This window comes from Melanotaenia boesemani, chromosome 11 (genome assembly GCF_017639745.1).
Source record: "Melanotaenia boesemani isolate fMelBoe1 chromosome 11, fMelBoe1.pri, whole genome shotgun sequence".
NCBI lineage: Eukaryota > Metazoa > Chordata > Actinopteri > Atheriniformes > Melanotaeniidae > Melanotaenia > Melanotaenia boesemani.
The window spans coordinates 10,502,213-10,515,524 of record NC_055692.1 but is presented as its reverse complement, the minus strand read 5'-3'; the positions used below and the strand labels follow the sequence as shown (position 1 = coordinate 10,515,524).

Here is a 13,312-nt window from a genome sequence, read left to right as displayed (position 1 = left end):
CTAATGTAAAACAACATGATGGCATCTTAGAAAAAAAATACCACATAGGAGATTCACAATGCACAGAATATTCTTACTCATTAAAGCTTACAAGTATAAACACAGTCAGAGATCAATTTACCGCTGAGAGCCAGCCCCTCCAGAGTTGACGCTGTCGGCCTCGTTTGTAGCTGCAGATGCCAGAGACAGACTGGAGCCTGACTGGGCGTTGCTCAGGTTGTCAGCTATGTAGAGGAGACCACATTAAGATTGTGCCATTTTAACATGGCTTCTTATCAACTGGAATTAAATTATTCTAAACGAGATGCATGAAAAGTATAATAATGGCCAAACTGTAACGTGAAGAGAAATGAAGTTTTATTAAAAGGTGAAGTAGTGATGTAACAATCTCACGTGTGGAAGAGCACTTGGAGAAATGATCACCAGAGGATTCTTCTCTGAAGACAGACTTATGTTTGTGTTTTTGCTTCGGTTTGGGAGTTTTGGGCTTCTCAAGGCCTTGCTCCTCGAACATCTCTTGCTGCTTCCTCCGCAGATATTCCTGCTTTATCAGCTCCCGCCGCGTCTTCTCCTCTTCTTTACGCAAACGATCTTCCTCGGCCTTCCGCCTGGTGTTGAAGCCAAACATCCGAATGTCAGACTTTTACGGTGTGATGAGTTTCTGAATTTTGTGTTGATGTTGAAAAAATCTTTTACCTGGCTTCATCTCGTTTGAGTTCAGATTCTGCTTCTAGTTGTTGTTTACGGATTCGAGCCTCCTCAGCTTTCTTCTGCTGCTTCAGTAAGAACGCTGCCCTCTTCTTAGCAAGTTCATCTTCCGCTTTCTGCTCATCCTACAACATGAACACAGAATCACAAATCCGTACAACTTCAAGGAAATATAAACGACTGGCTTTATCCCATACTGTTTGTTTTATCTATTGGGGGGAAAAAAAAGACAAGCTAAATCATAAAATCGACTTATCAAAAAACACTACAGTGTAAAAATACTACCTGTTCAAAAAGACAGTCACCACCTGGATTTAACTAAGCAAATAGGTCAGAGACTCTCCCACTGGATAATTACATGGATGATGATTTTTCAGCTGGCAACAAGTTATTTATGTCCAACTGATGCATTGTGTAGCTTCTCATTTCTTAAACAGCCATGCTGGAAGACACATCCTGTGGTCGAAGAAAAGATGTTCATCTGTTGAAATCCAGTTGTAAAAAAAAAACAACCGGGCTACGTTGAATAGTGAAAGTAAGAACATTTCCGCACACACAGTGTGAAGGGAACTCAAGGGACCATAAGAAAATCACTAATCGTGAGGCTAACAGGAGAAAAAGGCTTCAATTAGCTAAGGAGCATAAAGCTTGGACTCTGGAGCAATGGAAGATCATGTGGTTTGATGAGTCCAGATTTACCCTGACCCAGAGTGATGTGAGCATCGGGGTAAGAAGAGAAGCGGACGAAGTGATGCACCCATCATGCTGAGTGCCTACTGCACAAGCTTGTAGGGGCAGTTTATGATCTAGGGTTGGTGCAGGTAGTCAGGTTTAGGTTCAGCAACATTACGTGTCCAATGAATGAGGTCAGCTGTTACCTGAATTTACTGAATGGATTTCTTCTTCCCTGATGGCACAGCCATATTCCAAGATGAAAATACCAGGATTCATCAAGCTGAAATTGTGAACCAGTGGTTCAGGGAGCATTAGACATAATTTTCACTTAATTTTTGGGATGTGCTGGAGAAGGCTTTGCAGAGTGGTCCAACTCTCTTATCATCAAATACAAGATCTTGAAGAAAAATAAACGCAACTCTGAATGGAAATCAATGTTATGACATTGCAGATGCTTACTGAAATGATGTCACAGATGTGTGCCATCATCAAAGCTCAAGCCGGTCCAACAAAACTAAGTGTGAGACTTTTTTCTGGATGGGCAGTGTATACATCACTGTGTATAAATCTATACGAAGCATATTTGTCTGGCTAGATATTGTTTACTTGTTGAGGGCAGGGTTTTGGGAGGAAAAAAAGAGAAATATTGTTTACTGACTATGTACGATTGTTGCTAAGCATTTGTAAAATAAATAAAAAGACTTTGATAAAAAAAAAAAAAAAAAAATCTATGTGAAGCAGATGTACAGTTTAAGAAATCGTCATCATAATATGAAAGAAAAAAAATCCAGTTACCTTAAAGAAGAAGCCCATGACTGCTTTCTGGTCTCCTTCTCCATCCTCTGTTGTTTTGTCCTCAGGACCCTCCTCTTCCTCACATGGGTTCAGCTCTGACAGGTCCACCTCTATCAGGTGGGATTTGCTGCGTTGCATCTCCTCTGATGAGTTGTCTCTCCCTAAACCATCTGAGGAACCGAGTTCAGACTCCCTCGGGGTACTGGACAGGCACTCAGAGGACACTTCTGGGGCGGTCACCGACGTCAGATCCACCCGGGTCGGCAGGCGCAAATTTGCTTCATCATGAAGGCGGAAGGTGGCGCTTCGGACATGGCCAGATCCTGGCCTGTCGATTGTCTCTCCAGCTGTGGGGTGTCTGGGTTGTTCGGCCTTGGGGGACCTGCCCCCAGCCAGCTGCCTTGGGTTTGGTAACATCTCTGACCCACTCTGGGTGGGAGTGGGGGTCCTGAAGGCCTGCCTGCTCTGCTCTTTAGCTATCTTCAGCTCTGATGGTTTGGACCTAGAGCTACGTCCTGAGCTTAGCTTGGGGGGTTTTCTAGTCGGAGCAGTACCAGAGAGGTGCTCCACAAAGTGAAAACTCGACCCAGTCTTCAAATCACCGTTTTTATCGCTGGTGTGAGGAGGAGGTGGAGTCGCACCGGGTGGAGACTGTACATTCTGTTTCATCAGCATCTCTTGCTGCAGCGACAGCTGCATCATCTGCTGCTGGATGCTGCCAATGGCTTCATTCAGCAGCTCGATGGAGCGGCTGCACTCATTCAGGTCCAATTCTTCGTCTAGATAGAAGCTTCCGCTATTCCCTTTCTTCTCTGCTTCTAAGGCACCAGGAGGGACAGCCTCCTCCATCTCCTTCTCTCCTCTTAATTTATCAACACACATGTCATCTTTACTTGATGGTCCTTTCTCCCCGTTAAGCTCAGCTTTCGATATGTCAGCTTTAAGTGGGTTGGGTAATGTGTCGCTCTTTCCTCCACCTTTCTTTACAATGTGCAAAAAGGCCGCTTTGCCCAGCTTCTGTCTCTGCTTTGCTGACAGCACTTCCATCTTCTTCTTCTGGTGCTCAATGGCACGTCGTTTCTCCTCGAGCTGCATGCGGAGTTGAACAAGTTCAGAAGCCAGTACATTCACGCCACTGCTGCCATCACCTGCACGTGTGCATCCTCCCAAAGGAGAGGAGGGGCTTTGGTCTCTTTTAACTCTCCAGGAAGAAGCCAGGGGCCCACTGCACTCTGATCCATCGGGAGTGGTCCTTTGGGAGCTGGAGGCACTGGAGCGTAGGTCATGGTTGCTGCCAAAGCGCTGTTGCTGGGCTTTACGCTCAGCAAAGGAGGTCATGCGCACGCTGCCACTGGCCATGCTGCTGCTCTGTGAGTGTGTGCTGAGACAAGGGCTAGACCGACCGCTGCCCCCGTTAAAGTCTTTGTCCTCGTGTTCTTTCACATTCATATCCTCTTGGAGCTTGGCAGATTCTTCTTCTTCGTTGTATGCTTTCCTGGGATAGCTTGTGTCTTTAGTAGTAAGAGCTTCATCCAAACCTTCTTCTTCCTCATCCAGGTCTTCCAGCTCAGCATCCAGGCTCTGGTCACCCTTTGGTTCCTCAGTATCTGAATGAAGGTAGAAACCTTCAGCTGGCTCCTTGGATGAGTCCAAACTGCTGGTGAGTGTAGATCTGAAATCGGCCGGCTGCCGCTGCAACTCACCTGACACCTCTTCTTCCTCAGTGGTAGGAGTAAATGTTTGGTTCAGAGTGGAAGGAGCTTTCCTTCGAACGGCAGCTGTAGATCCATCTAAGCGTAAAGAGCCTCTACCTGCAGACCGGCTTACCTCACCACTCTCCTCCTCCTTGTTCAGGCATACAGACTTCTCTTTGGCCGTTTTGAGCATGGCAGGCATTAGTGGCTCTAAGTAAAAACTGTCCGACGCAGGATTGGGGTCTGAGGATGCTTTGAGTCCAACTGTAACAGCTGCTTTGGAACTGGTCCTGGCGGCCGCCACCAGAGTTTCTTCCTCATCTTCAATGTTGACGTTGCTCAGCAGGTTGTGGCCATTGACTCTGCGTATGGCAGCGTGTGGAGGTTGGTGAACAGAAGTCTGGTGTTTGGGAGTTACGTTGATGACGTTGGATGCCAGGCTGTCCTTGCTAATTGAGCGAGCAAGACTCACGCTATCGACAGACGCCATGTCTGCATCGCTGTCTGTGGCTGAATGCAACATGAAGGGGCTCAGAGTGGAGACTGGTCTGCAGAAAGACAGCATGTGGGAAAAACTCAGCTTTAGATACACAGATTACAACCATAATGAACCTGAATCATTGCCAAGATTATGTATTTTCAGGCACCTTTGTCTCTTGTCAGGCAACGTTACAGAGCTTCTGGATTGTTTTCCATCCATTTGAGTAAGAGAGTTTGAACGGTTTCTCAGACCTACCGGGAAAGAAAAAGAAAAGTATGACTTGGACTAGAAAGAGAACCTCCATTCCTAAAACATGTTGACTCATCTTTACCAGCACTGTCCTCTCCTTGCTGCTTCTGTTGTCTCTGTCTCAGGGGCAAGAGAGGGTGAGAGGGACTAAACGTTGGACCCCCTTTACTAAAAGCAAACAAAAACAATCACAAATTAATTGAAGTCCTGTTTGCTGGGAAATTTTCAGGTTACAGCAAACACAAAATATATTTCAAGCCAATGTGATGGTTCCTGTTATGTTTCAACACTTTTAACGTACAAACCAGAAGTTTTAAACACACAAACAAGCAGGTGGTATGAAAAACTGCACAAAAACTCACATCAACAACCAGCTTAACACAGAGAAAACTTTAGGTTAATGTCATAACCCCAGTTCTCTGAGTAGCATGAGTGAGTGTCTCACTATGGGGAACTACTCCTGCGTGACCTCGTCAGAAGCTCAAATGTCATTACGCCAGCCCTGAGTGGCTGGCACTGGTGACGTACGTCTATGTCTGGAGAAGCTCCAAGCCCCTATATATAGGGCTGACATAGCGTCAGTCTTCATTCAAAACAAGCTCACCTCTTCCTCGCTTCGACTGCAAGGAGGGTGATCTGGTGAGACACTCACTCATGCTACTCAGAGAACCGGGGTTACGACAGTAACCTAAAGTTCTCTTTCATAGCATTCGTTTTGTGTCCTGCATATCAAAATCCAGGGGAGACGCAACCAGCTTTGCAGCCCCACAGGTGTTAACATGGGGGAAGGACTCCTCTTCCTCCTCCGATAATAGGAGCTCCAAGTCTGCCGACTCGGTTCGGTCATCGTAGCCCTCCCGTTCCAGGACAGCGCGAGAGGCGGCAGTGTCCCCACACAAATCATCCGTCTCGAGCAGGGGAAACATGGCAGAGTCTTGCTGGGGGTCTGCATCTGCCCAGCTCGGACCAGGTGTAGCGACCAATCCCTCACACATATCCACTTCAGGGGCAGCCACTTCACACATCACTGGTTCTCCACTCGACAAGTTAGCCTGGTGAGCTAGCCTGCGGCGAAGCAGTTTATGTGGGAAGGCAGCGCAGTGGATGCACTCGTCTGTGGAGGTCATTGCAGCCTTGGCGTGAGCTAGGCCTAGACATGTCACACACACGGGATGAGTGTCCCATGTTGATATCTTATTGCCGCAGGGGCAAAGCTTTGGGTTTACACTGAGGTTGACAGCCGTAGCCATGGATAGCTATGGGGCTGTCAGAGCTAGCCTGATATTTAGCCCGCTTTAAAGCTTGTGCAGCTAAAAACATAACCTGACTAGCCGTGAAAAGCAGATCACAGCTGAGCTACTCTTCGAAGTATTGCTACCAGTTAGCAAAGCGTTGCCACTTCGTTGAGAGAAATATTGCTATTTCTTTCGGTGGAAGTATTGCTACTCTGCACCTATAAAAGCTGCTGAAAGGTATTGCTACTCCTTGTGAGCTTACCAACTGTGTTAATGGGAACAAGCACCCGGTGACCGAGTTGTGCACCCAGTCGGTGGACAGTTGCACCCAGGATTCAGTTGTCATATGGCTTCTGTGAGAAGCGAGAAGAGGTTTTTGAATGACGACTGACACTGTCAGCCCTATAAATAGGGGCTCGGAGCTTCTCCAAACATAGACATACGTCACCAGTGCCAGCCACTCAGGGCTGGCTAAATTGACATTTGAGCTTCTGACGAGGTCACGCAGGAGGCGTTCCCCATAGTGAGACACGAAACGAATGCTATGAATAAGAACTGAGACAGAGGGTTAGAGGTGAAGGAAACATGAGGGTGAAAACGTGGCACCGCTGCATATCTACCTACTCTGGTAGGTCTAGTGTTAGCAGTAGTCATGATGATGAATAATGTAAAGGAAAGTGAGCAGAGACTTACAGGGGGTCAGAGTCTTCATGGTGCAGGAAGTACCTGTTACAGACTTCAGGGCTGCTCTGGTTTTCAGCCATGCCTGGACTAGGTAGGAAGCTGCGCTTGGTGGCATTGGAGATGGGCACAGATGGGCGGGCACTCTTGGGATGAGCTATGGCTCGAGCTGAGTGAAATAAGGAAAACTGACCATCAAACTCTATAATGACAAATGTAGCCTTGCACTTAAAATGATAATTTTATCCTCCTTAAGACGAGACCCCAGAAGTGAATGGGACAAAATTTATAAGAAACGGGTATCCTTGGGAAATTTTCCTGGTTATTATTTCCATTAAGACTATTGTTCACTACACTCAGTTGATGCACTCGTGGATCTTTCATTAACTGATCTCAGTGTTTGTGTTGTCCCGTGTCCTCTTACACATGACTGTTGCAGTTATCTACTCCGAGAACAAAATTTAGATGCGCTTCGTTTGGCATTTTGCTTTTATAAGTCCCACGAAAAGCCAAACAGGAATTTGAAATAGTGTGACATGTGACCAGAATGAACAAATTAAATGGTCAGAATTTGAGATCAGCTAATGAGATTTTGCACTTTGCATAAAACCTTCCCCTTAACTATCATGTTTAGGTGCTAATACAGGGGAATTGTCATGCTTGGGTGAGATCACATCGCTGAGGAAGGACAGAGCTTTCAAACAATACCGAACATGACAAGATGCAGACAGCAAACATTGCACCATGTTCTGTGTAAGAAGATAAACTTGAAATTTGGATTTGTATACAGACAAAACACCTTAAATGTGTTTTTTTTTTTTACATTTTCATTCCACTAACTTCAAAGAAGAAGCATGAAAAAGCCCAAAATTTCATAACTGACCAGGTGATGAAAAAACAGGGTTTTTGCCTGCTGTGTTTCGCCTTAAGAGACTGATACACACCCATCAGCAACTACACTGTCAACATATAACTTTAAACCCATGCTTTGCTTTTGACTTACCATCTTTAAACTCTTGGAGATCTCTGGGCTGGACAAACTCCGGCTTGATAGTTTCAAACCACCAGAAAAGTTCAGCGATGAACACCATCACATTGTGCTACATAGAAGACAAGAACAATGTCACAAATGCTTAAATTCAAATAAGTGGGAGCGTTAAAGAACTGATGGATGATAAATATTTAAGATCTTTCATAAAAGATTAACTTTGCAATTCAAATATCTATTAGTTTCTGTACCTTGAGCACTAGTGGGGAGTAGAGCATGTCCTCCGCTGTCAGATAGCAACTTTTATTCAAGTACTCGTTGGCAAACTCTCTGAGGAGCTGGATGTTATACAGGCTATCAGCAATAGAGGGAACTTCCTTCAGGCAAATATCTGATCAGACAGGCAGAGAGCAGGTTAGACCAGGATACAGCTCAATGACCCGATAGCTATAAATGTTACACAGCGGACTGGATCTGGAAGCCATGTGCAAGTAACAAAAATAGCATCACACACGGACATTTAATTCAGTGTGACATGAGAGGAAGTTTGTGCACTACAAGAAATAACTCAATATGTTACAAATAAACGTGGAGCATGTGGAAGTGTCTGCATGAAGAACATTATACCTTCCAGCTTCATGATGTCTGGGCAGTAGTAATGGACCACCGTGAGCAGTGGAGCTCCATCACAAACATTCCTCATCAGGTCTTCCAGCAGTGGAAAGAAGGGCAGCTGGCGACCTGAAGCATGCTCCCGACGATACCGTACCTAACCAGCAGGGGGAGATGATCAGGAATTTATGAGGATAAAATGACAAAAAACACAAGGTGCTTGTCAGCAAGTGACAAACCACAAAACACGCTAAAAGCTATGACTAGTACACAACCATCAACCTTTCGCATTGAGATTCACATCTGAGTGAATGAATCTGTCTATTCACCATGAATGTGTCTCCTTCAGTTAATGTTATAGCCAATTAATAGGCGTCAGGTCAAGGTTCTCCCCTGGAGATTCACAGCAAGAAGTATTTTATTGGAAATGGCATTTTATTGAAGTTTTTTTTTTTTCGCCAAATTGTTTTTCAAAACTGGTGGATGGTGAATGAAAAGGCCCAATAGTACCATGATCACCCATGTTAGGGAGAACCTGGAAGACCTGGTTAATTGTGTTGAGATGGAGGTGACGGTGTTAGAGCTGTAACATGACAGACACAGAGAGGAAGGGAGGTCACCCTCCCTCTGGCTTTAACAAGAAGGTGGCAAGTGATAAATCCCAGTTAAACCAGTGGACTGGGATGAAAACTGGAGTAATCACTGGCCCACTTACTGTATGTGGAATAAGTGTATGTTTAGCCAAGTAACTCATTCATCACAAATTTGGACACATGGGCTCATTCAGTAATAAAAGTAAATGCAGCAGATTTGAGCCTCCACAGATGCATACACTTATCATAGAAAATAAATGCAAATCATTTAAAGATCTTTATTAAAATGTGGAGTACAAACCTTACAGGAAGTTTGAGAAGACTTTTTTACCTAGTGCTGCTGCATTTAACTTTAAATGTTTCTGCATGACTTCTCGATATTTTAAATATTCTGGGACAAACCCTCTTAATAAGTAGTCAATCTAACAATCACTGTTACAGTAGGGCAATATAGTTGGATAACGATCAAGGGGAAACGTCTCCAACAACACAAAAACCAGCATAAGAGGCCATTTTATCAAAATCAAATGCAGTTCAGTACAACAGAGTTCAGCCTTAAATTCTGCCGTTCCTGAGACAATAACACTCGGTTTCAAGTGATGTGCAATAATTCAACTGCATGCTTATTACTGAATTTGCAGTTTGCAAAACAAATACGCTTCTAAGATTAATTATAACTGTTGCAATTTCAGACTTTTACAACACAATTATTGTAGGCTAACGGATTCATGATAATGACATTATTGCAATATCAATAGAAAACTTTTAATAAGTAACCTCACAGCTGTTGTACTGGGTTGCATTAGATTTCAGTTAATTAATGAAGTATTTTTCATTAACAGTTGATAAAAAAAAGGGAAAAAATATGGATGATTTTAAACACCACACTAGGTTAAAATCTGGAAAAAATTAGCAATGTTGGCCAAAAATAACCTGTATGTTAATAGATTTGCATAATACCGCACAATTTCAGAGGGCTGTTCAACAAAACTACACCAACTCCACTGAGGCAGCTTTTGTGACAAATCACAGGAGAGGCTAAGGACAAGGAGCTTAACTACACAACAGATTCTACATGAGTGAGTCTATCCCCTGACTACAACACACTGTACCACTTCCGAGAGATCCTGCGACTCCAGCATGCAGCGGGCTAACTCTGGCATGACATCAGGCTGATACAGAGAGCAGAAATAGTGTCAGAGGAAGCCGTGGGCACATAGGAAAGTGTGTGTCAGAGCAAAAGAGAAAGACTGGAAGAAGAATGACGGAGCAGATCAGTGACAAGAGGTGGTCTGCAAAGCAAAGGAGAGGTGTGGGCAGGATTTGCTTTTTATTCTCATTGGGCAAGCAAATACCACATACACTGAAGCATAGAAAATTCACATGGCCTAATTGAGCTTGAAATGACGAAGCACACAAAGCGTAGCTGAAGAAATATCTTTTGAACACTTCACAAGGGTTGGAATAACCTAACACCTGTGTGATACATTTATCACAAGGGGAAAAAAATGTCTGCTTTCTCCCCCTTGCCAATACACAGGCTACAAGCGGCACAAAATGAGCTTGAATGAGCCATGGTGGAGTGTGCGCGCACATCAACACAAAACTATGCGTGCAAGGGGGATAAGGGGGAAGAATGGGTGTTTGGGAGCTGGCAGCCAACTTACAGGGACTAGCTTCCAATACCATTTGGAGGGAGACTATCCAGTTTGCAGGGATAAGAGGGGTGGGAGGGACAGATGAGGAACAGGAGCAGAAAGATTAACAGGTCAGAGGTCACAGAGAAAAAGAATCAGATCTGCTTCCGGAGTAAACAGAGAAAGAGAGGAGGGCCAGATCTGCTAAATGCTTTTAGGAAGAGACATTTCTCATCTTAACTTTGAAGGAGGGTGTTGTCTAGAAACAAGATTTTCTTGACCCAGTTGGATACAAGCATTGAAAAGAATCAATTTTTAAAAGGAAATCCGGCATTTGACGTTTTTGGACTTGTTTGACTCTTAGACCTATTGGCTTTACCTTTTGGTGACTGGGGGACTCCAGGGGGTGGTGCTTGACTTTGTGCTCCCTTTCTATAATCTCCTTCATTTTCATGTTCACCTGCAGGAGAAATATTACCATATACCGTATGTTTATATTTACAGAAGACCCCAGGTTTATGCATATAATGGACTGTTAAACGTACCAAGTGAATTCATGAAATTAAAAAAGCACATCTGACATGTCTGTACGTCCTGGTTTGCCCTAAACTTATTCAACTGGTCTGTGCAGCATTGTCAGTAGGCATGGCTTGAACAAACACAACTGTCTCTAAAGAAGAAAACACATACCTAGAATCCTCTACTACAATACAGGATGAAAACAGAAAAGTCCTAGAACGCTTTCCTTGATGGTATGTCATGATAATTCCATCAAGTAAGCAAGTGTTGGCAAGTTTATTCTTTTCAAGCAGAATGTGAGCGACATGTTTGCTACATCAAAACTGATTCAAAAAGTGTTTCCACCCCCGCTTTATGCACGTTTACCCTCTTTTGAAAGAGACAAAGACAATCAAGTGAACAGTTTGTCTTTGATATTCCCCTTTGAAATCAGCTTTACAGATGTGCAACTTTAAAATGCATTTACAGTGTGACAATTAGCCTCATGAACACCAACCACCTGAAAGAATCTTTAAGCAAAGATATTTCAAATGTCAGTTATATTAAAACGAGTGTTTTGTCCAGCTAGAAACTTGTTCCCACATACAGAAAGAACTGCTTTTAAGAGAAATCTTGGAAGAAAATGTCAAGCTTCAGCAGTTTTCCATGTTTATATAATGCAGAGACTACCCAATTATAAACAAGCATCTTGTTTTTTTTCTATTAAATCAGTGATTAGTCAGATGAGAAAAAAATTACACACACACACAAACAATATATTAATCAGTTAAAATAAAAATAATAGAATTAATTTAACATTTGGGTTTAGTAGATTACTGAAGAGTGATTAGATTCTGTGTAATACAAACCGTCTAATAGTAACAGATATTTCTCCTTTCCCTAAAAAAGATGGTGTGAACCATGACGATGATGTTTGGACACACTGCGACAGGGCTTTCGCTGCCTCAGGCCTTCAAGCTATTTAAGTGCAACATGAGCCCGAGCCACTTATGTCTGCGGTCCTATCTGTGCGACTGTCTCCAGTGTTCTAGCTACAGACTTTAAGAGGACCCACTGTCACCCATAATGTCAGTGCGGACCGGGTTAATTAACCCCCATGGTGCTTATCCCACAATCCCAAACTCAATTTTAGAGAGTTAAATGACTAAATGCAGATAAAAACTTGTGAATAATTGTGTTCAACTTCAATGTACTGTGTGGTTTATGTTTGTGTGCTTTTCTGAACCTTGTTTATCCAGAAGACCATAGCATCCTCCAGGTCAAAGGGCAGCTCCTTAGAGGCACTGAAGGTAGAGAAGCGCTTGACAGAAGCCACCACTTTTTCGATGCTTATCATCTCCACTGTGTAGGCCATCATCAAGGAATCAATCATTGACATGTGCGCACTCTGGGTGAGACACAAAGAGAAACAAGGGACAAACATATCTAGCAAATGTAGATACAGATTTGTCTAAACATATATACAGGGTTTCCACTTCATGTACATGACCATAGCGCACCACCGCGGCAAAATAAAAGCCACCATGCCTTCAGAATTGTGTTTTTTGTTTTTTCCAGATGTTAGAAACGTAAATTATATTTTATGAAGGGATCCATATAAACATAAAGGGTATACTTGTGCACATTTAGGACTATAATAAGAGTGTGAAATTGTACTCAGGAAATGTAACACTGCTCTGCTAATAAGTTAGTTTTTAAAACTCTAACAAGTCTCAACTTCCTGTCTGGTTCTACTGCAGCTCGCTTGAGAGTTGATAAAACGGAGTAAATGTCACATACTCCACAAGAAGTGAGAACTTCTCGAGGCTGCAACGACAAGAAAAAAGTTGGTTGGGGGGGTGCAATGCCCAATTGACCCAGTTATTTCATATTTAATGTGAAACTTTGTCGGTGGTAGGGCAGAGTTGTGCACGGTGCGGTGTCCATGTCTTTAAATGACAAATGTGATGTACAGTGGTCCCTCGTTAACTGCGGGAGTTACGTTCTAAAAATTACCCGCAATAAGCGAAAGCAGTCAGCTTTATTTTTATAGTTCTCTCTATAATATTTCGCTCGATGTCTCACTATGGGATGGGGGCGACGGGATTTGCCCTACCCTGGATCTTCGTGCTCTGAACAGATATCTCCGGAAATACAAATTCAGGATGCTCACACACGCATTCCTGTTGCAACTTGTGCGACAACGATTGGGTCATTTCTGTCGACATCTCGCTCATAATACTCAGAGAACCGGGGTTATGTAAATAACCTAAAGTTTCTATAGATGTTCATGGCTGTAAAACCCCTCACTACACACTTTATACACTTTTCTCAGACAGGCACTAACATTTTCACACGTTTCTCTCTTGTTTAAAACACCCTCAAAGTTCAAACCTTCATAGAAAAATAAGTCCAGTATTATAAAATGAAACCACAGGACGCAGTGTGTGTTTAAAAAAGCATGCA

General features: G+C 43.4%; 1 protein-coding gene across 4 annotated transcripts in view; it reads right to left on the bottom strand.

The window, feature by feature from the left end:
• The window catches only part of camsap1b (calmodulin regulated spectrin-associated protein 1b), a 28,463-nt gene that overhangs the window by 3,757 nt on the left and 11,394 nt on the right, over positions 1-13,312 (bottom strand). For 2 of the 4 annotated variants that reach the window (XM_042000617.1, XM_042000615.1), the window contains exons 4-16: positions 12,093-12,254; positions 10,728-10,808; positions 10,379-10,411; positions 8,134-8,275; positions 7,758-7,897; positions 7,522-7,618; positions 6,531-6,687; positions 4,685-4,770; positions 4,520-4,604; positions 2,179-4,420; positions 697-833; positions 394-608; positions 122-224 (exon numbers count right to left, since the gene is read on the bottom strand). In XM_042000617.1, coding sequence (XP_041856551.1) covers positions 122-224; positions 394-608; positions 697-833; positions 2,179-4,420; positions 4,520-4,604; positions 4,685-4,770; positions 6,531-6,687; positions 7,522-7,618; positions 7,758-7,897; positions 8,134-8,275; positions 10,379-10,411; positions 10,728-10,808; positions 12,093-12,254 — 3,680 coding nt within the window. The remainder of the gene's footprint in view (positions 1-121; positions 225-393; positions 609-696; positions 834-2,178; positions 4,421-4,519; positions 4,605-4,684; positions 4,771-6,530; positions 6,688-7,521; positions 7,619-7,757; positions 7,898-8,133; positions 8,276-10,378; positions 10,412-10,727; positions 10,809-12,092; positions 12,255-13,312) is intronic. The other 2 variants (XM_042000618.1, XM_042000619.1) reach the window with 2 other exon arrangements.